The following is a 10130-nucleotide window of genomic DNA, read 5'->3' as shown; positions in this document are numbered from 1 at the left end:
TAATGCCTGCACCCCTGTTAGCACCACCACCTCAGCTGGCTTGACTTTGGTTATAGCGGAGCAATTAGGGTGGCTTTGCAGATTAACATGCCTAATGACACCTGAAAGGGAGGGAGGTGACAACTCTGACCTCACCCAGCTGTAAAGGAGGGGCTGGACAGGCATCACTGCTTTCCAGCTCTGCTGGAGGCTGGGCTAATCCAGGGTAGTTAGTCCCGGGTTTAGAGCCAGCATGCTTGGAAGCATGCATGTGCATGCTTGGAAAGTGTCCCGGTGGCCTGAATGCAGGAGCTGCCTGTCCTGCTTCTCCCTGCTGCCTTCGCTGGGTGCCTCTAACCTGGCACAAGGAATCAGGAATTTGCACAAAACTTGCAGGGCAGAAAGGAGCAAGGAGCTCTTGAAAGACCTGTCTGGGCTGTATGGAAAGAAGAAGAGTGTTTATAAGGAGCCAGTCAGCTTGTGAAACATCTGCTGGAAACATTACACACCTCAGTGAAAACACAAACAGGCTGCCCATGGAGGTGATTCAATCACCATCCCTGGAGGTACCTGTGGGCCATGGTGGGCTTGGCAGTGCTGGGTTAGTGGTTGGACTCGATGATCCTGGAGGTTTTTTCCAACCTAAACAATTCTCTGAGGTTTGGTGGTTATAGATGGCACCTTATTGCAAGTGTGGTGCTGTACCCAGCACCCAGTAACTACCTGGCACCTCCCAAGGGTGACAGGGCTACTGACCACTGGGCTGGAAGTTGGCAGTCACCTGGGAAGTAATGATTATGAACTACTGATTGCATTAATTTTCAGCAAACAGAAAACAGACCTTCAAAGGGGATGCAGGCATCCCAGGCTTCCAAAGAGGCAGATTTTTCATAACTAAAATCAGAAGGAAAAATGTATACAGAAAACCCATAAATAAACTTTAGGATAAACTTTAAAACAAAATTAATAAATAGCTTGGAAAAAGACCCCAAACAAACAAACACAAACCCACCCTGATTTAACAATTATAAAAAACAGAATACTGAGGGCTGTGGATTGTTTACACAACTTTCCAGTGCCCAGCATCTCCAGATAACCTATTAACTCCTGCCATGGTTAAAAAGTCTTTCTTGGCCACTCTGCACCTGCTGGTTTTACCACAGGAAACCAAGACACCCCAGCAGCTCTGGAGTGCCCAAGCATGTCCAGAGCACAGGCCAGAGGTGGCGGTGATGATCAGCTCTTTATTCTGTTTTATTCTGAAATGTGCTGATGTTGTTCACACTGCTCTCCTACACCTGCTCCATGAGTGGACAGAGGAGCCCAAGTCCTCTAAAAACATCAAAGTCCTGCAGGATCTCTGTCATACTCCCTGCCACTCCCATCACCTCCCCACCCCTGTTTGCCCTCGGTTCCCCTTTCCCAGACTCCAGCTGTTGCCAGCCAAAGCCAGAGGAGCTCCCTGATTATCACCTTTGCTGGGATGTGGATTGGGCATCCGACTTTCCGCTTACACAGGCAATTAGAAGGCTGCCCTGAAAGGCAAAGTGTCAGACACCCTTAGTAGGAGTCTGTGAAGTGCAAAAGAGAAAAAACAAGAGAGGGAGAGGAAATAAGGCCTCACCAGCTAGGAAAAGCTGCAACTTCTCACAGATTTTGAAAGAAAATGGGATGGCAGCCTTGGTTTAAATGAAATCATTGAAAGATCACACCGGGTAATGTAGTTCCAGCTAGCAGCAGCATTTAATGTGACTTGAAACTTTTGTTCTCTCTCCTAGAACAGAGATAATGTGTAGAGATAATGGAGAGAGAAAGTGCTGCTGGCATGGCCAAGCCTCTCTTAAGGAAAACTTTCCTGAGACTGATAGGACCAGCTCCAGACCCCATGTCCAGCTTCATTAACCACTGCAGGGCCTTAAAGGTCACCCTGTGAGCGCTGCCATGAGGGCCAGCCAGAGCTGACACTCACGATAAGCTCATGCTTCTGATAAGATTTAGCTGCCATGTGAACATTCACACAGGAACCTAACCTGGAGTGTGAGACTAACAGGGCTCTTGAAGTCCTCCATGTGAAGAGCACACACCTCCTGCTCCTTGGGCAGCACCTGCGTGCTCTGGGCTTTCAGCAGTGCAGGAGCATGCCTGACGGTTTAACACTGGCTTTGCCTTAAACAACCTTTCAATTTTTTAAAATCATTTCTGGCTATATGGGGTTCATTACACTCCTGCACTGCTCTTCCTTTTTATTGTATTACAGCACAGCATCAATGACAATGTTGAAGCACGCTGCTGCCAGGTATGTGAGATGTTCTGCCTTTCCTCAGAGACTGTGGTGTTGCTCAGACGGAAAGGAGAACATGACAGCTTGGCAGCCTTTGTGTGCATTACAAGTTGTACCCATGCAAGTAGCACACAGAAGGTGTCACAGCAAATGCAGCCTGGATTGAGGATGACAGGCTGGGAAACAATTATCTGTAGCGTGGACTGATGTCTGAAAAAGCCCCAGGTGTGGCAGTATTTAATCCACAGCCTTCTGCCCAGGAGTTTGCAGTGTAGAAGTCTCTGGAGCCTTCTCCATACCAGCCCAGCCTCCGAGTCTGCAACATTTTCATTGCAAAGCCAGCTGGAGTTTAGAGGAGTAGTGTCCTGTCTCCCCAAAAGTGGGGAGCTTCAATCCAAATGTAAGTTCAAAACCAGCCCCAGCAGAGATGCTGTAACATCTGTGCAGCTGCCCTAGCGATAAATCCAAGTGTCCATGCAGGCAGCAGGGCAGGCACGGCTCTGTCGCTCAGAGATTTACACCCTGCAATACCCGCAGTTCTCCCCACAGTAACACCAGGTCTCCTTGGCCACCGCCTTCCCCTCCCCGCCCTCCAGGCGTCACACACATGCTCACAGACCCACCGCTCACTTCTGTGTACCTCCTGTCCGCAGGACACCCGAGCAAAGGCAGCCAGGTGCAAAGCAAGGGGCGCAAGGGGCGCCGGACGCAGCACAGGATCCTGGTGGAGGGAGGAACCTCGTCCACCCCGCGGCTCCTGTGATGCTCTTGCTCCCCATTTCCCTCAACAGCCTGCCCCAAATTGCACTGCACAGAATTTCCCCGGGGATGGAGGATTAATGATGTCTGAAGTCCAAGTGCTGGAGGCTGGAGGGAAGCCAGGGTTAATGCTCTTCATTCTCAGGCAGCAACTAGCTCACTTTCTTCCCCGCCTCAGTGTGTGGCTGGATCATCGGCTTTGTTCCTCGTGGTGATAGTTGAGCTCCTGGCCTTCAGGCTGTGCCCTGCCCCGAGCTGGCTGGAGAGGACCTGGGGCTGAATACCAATGCCATTAAGGTAGATACTACACAGTCATGAGAAGGGAATGCCAGAGATCATGCCGGCTCATCCAGTTCTGACTCCAGCGACCCAGGGTGCTGTAGCCCAGCGCTGGTGAATGGCGAGTCTGTGCTTTTGCCTTTTTTCCTCCCCTTAAAGCTCTTTTGCCACAGATGTTTACACAAGTCAGAAGTGCCAGCCTACCCATGAGGTGATGGCAGAGATGCCTGGGTGACCTCAGACCTGGAGTCCTGCAGAGTAGTAGCAACACTCACTAACGTCTTCCTGGTGGATAACACATTGCCACTGCAGAGTCAAACAGGTCTCTTTTCCCCTCATCCATGGTCACCCTGTCTAGCCAGACAAACACATTTCAGAGTCCTTGCACCAGCAGCAGGTTCAACCAGAGCCTCAGGGACCACATCCCACCGTCCAACAGAGATGGTCAGCAGCAAATGCTTCATTCCCAGAGCCACTGCCATCTCAGTGGGTTATGAACTGAGAAGTCTGACACGAAGGTGGAAATCATTAGCATGGGTGACACCGTGGTCAGCAGCTCAGAACAGTTCACAGAGGGATTAAACCACATGATCATAGCGTTTCTCCAGGGAATGTGTTGGTCAGATGTCAGGAAGGGTCAGTGTTAAAATGTTTCACCTGGGCAGGAAGGGGATGGGAGGCAGCTCATCCCTTCCTGCACTACAGCTCCAGCTGACCTTTGCAGGCTCTGTCACCGCTGCGGCTCACGAGGAGAGTGTCACCTCCTGCTGGCAGGTAAGGTTCTAGGTTTTCTTTTTAAGAAACTGTTGGCTTAAACTCCGCAGCAGTTCAGGATGAAGTGCTGGCGGTGTAGGCTCTGCTCTGCCTGCTGATTCAGCCCAGCCCCTGGGGGAGCAAATAAAATCACGCAGGTAGCTGAGAAGAGCTGTTACTGTGTGTATGTTTATAGGAGCTGGGTACTGGATACTCACAGAAGCATGACAGACCTTTTCCCCTCCACTTTTAGATCTAAGAATAAATAAAAGGAAACACATGACTACTTCAATACTTGTATTTTATTTTTTCCTTGATTTTCAAAGCACACACAACTTGAAAAGTATCCCTAAATTGAAATAACTGCAATACAGAATCAGAAAAACAAACTGTTATTCACACAAGCAAACCTAAGTCCTAATGCTTCTGTTGATTCCAGGACTCTAAATTCTGCCTCAAACTGTGTTAAGCCCATGGTTTAGGGGCCAAAAATATAAGCCTTTGAGTTTCAGATATTTTATGTACATGTAGATATGTATATGTACATGCAGTACATATGCACATAAATATGCTCCTTTGAGCTCTAGGAAATATTTTATGTACGTATATATATGTAAGTAATCAATATGTAGCTATCCAGTATGTAGACAATACACACATTTATTCATACACACTGTACATGTGTGCATGTGTGTGTGTACAGTTTATATACATGTAAGTGCTTCTGCTCTCCAGCTCACCATAAACATGGCTTGGGCAGACAAGGACCAAACCCAGCAGCCTAAGAATGAAAAGCTGAGCCCACAAATTTGTTCTTCACCTGGTGATAGGCACTCTTGTTTTGCCTGGAGCTGTTTGTAGTACTCCAGGGTGGGGGATGAAATAAACTCAGTGAAATTCAGCTGGCATCAAGGAGGCCCTGAGAAGCACTAGGCTCCTAAGGTACCCCTCACATATCCTCTGGGCCCATCTACACGGACAGTGCCCCAAGTGCACTCTCTCTGCAGGGCAGCAGGGCCCCAGTGCTGCTGGCCCTTGCAGGTCGGAACCCCCCAGGACCTTCATCCCTGGCCCCGGGGCTGGGGGCCAGGGTGGCTCTTGGCAGGACTGCAGGGAATGGATGACACTCCAGGCCACCCACTCGTCACACCAGTGCTGCGCCGTCCGTGACACAGCTGCACCTCTCCACGATCATGTTGGGGAACTCGGCTGCCTCAATCTCGGTGTGGTTGCCCCTCTTGACGAGGTAGATGATGGGCAGCGCGGAGCTCCCCGCCACGGCGCAGGAGCGCTGCCCGGAGCCGGGGAGGAGCAGGGCGCGGGGCGGCTGCAGGCAGCTCCCGGAGCAGCGGTATGCCTGGAACCCCGCCGGCTCCAGGATCCAGTGCTGCGCCCACGGCAGCTCACGGAAGCTGATGTAGTGCTTCTGCCGGCAGCAGGTGGATTTCCCCATCACCGCCTCCTCCCTGCAGTCCCCAGGGCTCCTGGACACCAAGGGAGAAACAGGAATGGGTGCTATAACTGGAAACTGGGAAGCGGAAGGAATCATCCCTGCTGCTAATAGCACAGGTGGGCTCTGAGACATGAAACCTGGGCCCTGCTCAGGGTTTGTTTGAATATTCAGACAACAGATATGGGAAGAGGAGAGGTGAGATTCAGCAGTAGCTTTCTAACTACTCCATTCACAGCTGTTAAAAGCTGGTAAGAGCTGCCTACCCTGGGTTTGTCCCCCCAATAATTCAGGAATAATATTACACCAGAGACAGTACAGATTTAGGTTTCATACATACCCGTAGTCATCCAAACTGAGGGTGTAAAGCACCAGCTCAGGCTTGCCGAGGGCTTTATCCTTGGGGTCCTGCGAGGTGAAGTGCACGGCTTTGGCCATCTCCGAGGCATAGCTGCCCAGCCTTTCCCCTTCGATCCACACCTCCAGGAACATCGGCTCCTGCCTCTTGTTTCGCAGCCAGTAATGCACGGCCTGGGTCACATCAAAGCTCTTCCAGCCCGACTCACGAATAGGAATCAGCCTGCATGACAAGGGCTTGGCATTAGAAAAGCCCATCAGATAAATCCCGGGCTTGCAGCACTGTTATTGCAGCAGAATAATTTACTTCCTGTAGATTGTCACATGCCTTGATTACAAGATCATTTTTGCTCTGGGCAAGAACCCACAGTTAATTGCCACCTCAAAAAGAAACATGCAGATCTAACAGACTCTGAAGGGTCAGAAAAAACCTTCTCTACATGCTCATACAAGAAATTAGGTGGTGCAGGATCACGTGCAGCCTCAGTGTTGGTGATGACAGCCTGGTAAACACCAGGGTCCCACCTGCTCCTGTCTGAGCTGCATTAGGGCCATAAGTGTCTAGTCTAGTCTAGTTCAGCATTCAAGAGTCACAAAACTTCCACAGAGCTCACCATTACAGAATCAGATGCTTTTTGCATAATTTACTTGTTTTAATCACCTAATGAAATGGCCAGTGGAAAGAATACCAGCAGCCAGTAACCCATTTGAACTAGTGACAGAGAATTGAACCAGGTGGGGGATTTTAGAGAGGAAGATGTAGCAGTACATGGCATAATTTCATAGATTATTTCAAAGAATCATCATATATTGGCATCTCAGTGTAATATCTGCTCTTAAAAGCTCATTCTGGGTTTAGAGGCCACATAACAAGGTTGTACAGATGTAAACCCCATCAGACTGAGCTGAGGCACAAACCACATGATACCCAAATGCACTCCAGAGGACCCAAACTCTGGAACTCCAGCAGAGGCCCCTTTCTTACCTGGAATCTATCAGGGATGTCCTGTTGGTACCATCGTGTTGCTGCTGCACCCAGTACACGCTGACTCTGGCGCTGGAGACAGGCCTGTGAGACTGCTTGGGAGGGAGGTTTGCTCTGTCCAGAGGCTTTTTGAAGAGTTTCAGTTCAGCCATTGTGACTTCGCTGTTTTTAGGTATTCTGCCCTCCATGTCAAACATCAGCTTCTGGCGTGTGGTTGTGTCTGAGTAGAGGACTTCCCCTGTCAAACCTGTGCAGTTGCGGGCAAAAAGGATGGCCTGTCACTGCCACCCTGCTGAGAAAAGCTACCACGTATCATGCACAATTATCATCACAACACTCCTTCCATGCTCCCAGTGGAGCCCTTGTGGCAGAGACAGTGACTAAACACACCTTTTCTAATGCATACTTGAAGCAATGTCTTGCAAATGCCCTGATTATTCTCCTATGTCTGAGCCTCTGTAGCCTCTAGGAAGAACTAAATCTCTGGCATAATATGACCCCAAATTGAGCAGACCTCAAAAGGTGTGCACCTCTGTGCCAGTGCTGGGCATGAAAGCAGGAAACTGCACCACTTGGAATGAAAAAGTATTTTCATTTGCTGCCCGGGGTGTTGTGTATGTCCTTTGAAAGCACAATAAGCTCTAAGTACCCTTGTACAGCCACTATTGTAACTGTATGGCTATTTTCCTCCTTGGTAATTTTTCAAAAAAACCCCAATCCTAAACAAAAAAGAGATGAGTGAGAGTGAAACATCCTCCAAGGGGGTGTGATTCCTATTAGAGGGCTTGCTGTAGATTTCATCCAAAAACCTACATGCTCTGCACTTCTTTTTTCCCCCCCACCTGCCAAGAGTGTTCCCAGGGTGCCAAGGCTTTTATCAAGCTCCAGCAGCATCTTGTCCTTTGGAAGGACTGCGGGACTCCCTCTCCAGGTGCAAAGGGTGCTCTTTACGATGCTGTTGCAAGCACCTCCTCTGCCCAGCTGAGCTCTGGAGCCAAACCCGACCCTCATTCCCCTTTCCCCTCGGGGGTTTGCCTCTACCCATCCTGCGGCCGGCCGGGAGAGCCCTGGCAGATCCCGCTGGCGGCAGCAGGATGCTCGGGATGCTCCCAGCAGCAGAAACGTTACCTGTGTGTCCCGGGGTCCCCCTGAGGATGCCAGCCAGGCTCGGCAGAGCTCGGCGCTTCACCCTCTGGCGCTTCAGCATGGACACGTACTTGTTCTTGACGTGGTCTGGGATAACCAGGTCCACCAAGTCTCTCGTATGAAGTTTAGGGACCTCGGACAGCCCCAGCTGCTTCAGCACCACCTCCTTGAACCGCTCCTGGGTAAACGCTTGGACCGTGAGGATGAGGCAGAGCACGCAGAGCATCCAGGCACACCTCAGGTCCATCCTCCTCCGGTAGAGATGCAGTTCCCGGCCCGGCAGGGATAAGGGGGGGGATCTCCCTGGGGCTGCTCTCGGCAGAGATGTGCTGGCAGGCTGCCCGAGCTGGATGGAGGTCCCCGGTGCTGGGGTTTTATAGCCAGCCTCGTCCCACTGGCACAACAAATTTCACAAGTGGGGATGAAGCAAAGGACTTAAAAGGATCACTCCCCTGTTGGTAGAGACATGCCAGTTTAACACCTTCATCCACTGCAAAGTTAATACAAGAAGGTTTAGGGGGCTCCTAGATTCCATCACGGGGAAGAAATTTCCTTTTTTTCTTTTTTAATTCCCTGTAAATATTTGCCCATAAGCCCCCTGAGCAATCAGTGTCCCCTGTTCAGCCTTGCTAGGGAGGAAGCACAACTGCAGAATACATTGCTTTATGTACTACACCATACAATTCCTAAAGACAGCATCAATCTTTACTGCAGAGAACTTGCCAATAACAATCAGGAGAAGCTTTAGGTTTAGCTGGAAGTCCATTTTTATGGCAAGCATTGAAAAATCATTTAAATCTTTGGGGGGGACTAGGTTCCACTTTGATCTCTGAATATTTGTATCAAGTGTATGAATCAGGGCAGTGAATCATAGCAGTTGAATGATTTATGGGGTTTTACTCTGCTTCTGAATCACAGAAGGTGGAAGATGTACGGGTGTGACATTTTAGAAAAACGTTCCATCACTCTTTATGGATTCCTGTGGGTTTCATAATACTCATGCTTAGAAGAAGAGGGCTTTATGTAAAGGCAGATCACTTCCCAGTGAACATGAGAAACCACTGCACTATTCCCCAGCATAGATGAAGAATATCAGTATTTTGAATGCTGTTAACATCCACAATAGAACACTGACTCTGGAGAGTGAAGCTGATCTGAAGGCTGGGGTGAGGAGGCTGGATGTTTACCTTGTAACATTTAAACTGGAAACTTACACCCTTCTCTTCCCTGGCCTTTGCTGGTATAAGATGTGGAAATCTATTTTTGGCACCAATCCCAGGAGAACTGAATTGAAGAAATAAAATGTGATTGATAAAAGCATGAAGGAGCATGGCATTTTGGGCAGAGTCTCATCCTCTCCAGCAGCCACATACCTGAGCCTACATACAAATGTCTTCAGCATCAAGGCCCTTTGGATTTTATATGCCTCTGTAAATGATTTAAAATTGGTCCAGTTTCACCCAATGCCCAGGCTGAATGGTGTGCCCTGAGGACAGTCTGGCTGGAGGATGTGATGTAATGAACTTGTACAAAATCACCCCGTTGTGGCTCATCCCTCATTAAAACAAGTGTCAGCTGAGTGAGGCAGCCTGTTTTGTACTCAGGGGAAGGCAATAAAGTCGTCTGAAAGAGCCCCACTCAACATTTCTGTTACTGCTCACTTTGTCTTTACAACCTTTTAAGAAACTTGTCTTCTTAAGCATGATAAAGCCTCTGCTAGATGTTAAAAGGGCACCTTATTTAGCTAAATTGAGTTTTAAGACTAAAATGGAACAGACTACAAAGTAACAGCCTGTGCATGGCCCAAGGCGGTGCATTCTTTAATCCTGCACTTTGTGTAGCATCTTTCTCCGGAGATGAATTTTAAACATGCATTTGTATATTACTTCAAAATACATCCATTCCCAGGACACAAAAAAACAGTGAAAAATACCCACTTCATCTGTCAGCTTAAAGTTCAGCTCATGTCAAATACTCCTGCATTTGTGAATAAAAGGGAAGGTTTTTTTCCTGAAGCCTTTGTGACCCCTCATCCCTTTAGGAAAGCTCCATACACTCAGCTCTTCCCTCAGGACTGTCTCTCCAGCCAAATGGCACATTACTGATTCCATGAGGCCGGGGCAAAAGAGCTGGCCACACAA

At 49.1% G+C, this 10130-nt stretch overlaps 1 protein-coding gene across 1 annotated transcript; it reads right to left on the bottom strand.

Annotated features, from left to right (window-relative positions):
• Window positions 1-4369: 4369 nt before the first annotated feature.
• On the bottom strand, window positions 4370-9701 carry LOC128785710 (left-right determination factor 2-like). The gene is made up of 4 exons (XM_053938484.1): window positions 7972-9701; window positions 6844-7090; window positions 5842-6081; window positions 4370-5535 (listed from the first exon to the last, which is right to left on the bottom strand). Exons 1-4 carry the CDS (start codon window positions 8234-8236, stop codon window positions 5196-5198), a joined length of 1092 nt encoding a protein of 363 aa, XP_053794459.1. The 5' UTR covers window positions 8237-9701; the 3' UTR covers window positions 4370-5195.
• Between the last annotated feature and the right edge of the window lie 429 nt (window positions 9702-10130).

The sequence above is a fragment of the Vidua chalybeata genome, chromosome 3 (genome assembly GCF_026979565.1).
Source record: "Vidua chalybeata isolate OUT-0048 chromosome 3, bVidCha1 merged haplotype, whole genome shotgun sequence".
NCBI lineage: Eukaryota > Metazoa > Chordata > Aves > Passeriformes > Viduidae > Vidua > Vidua chalybeata.
Note: the sequence above shows the minus strand (reverse complement) of the source record. Positions and strands in the feature narration are given on the sequence as shown.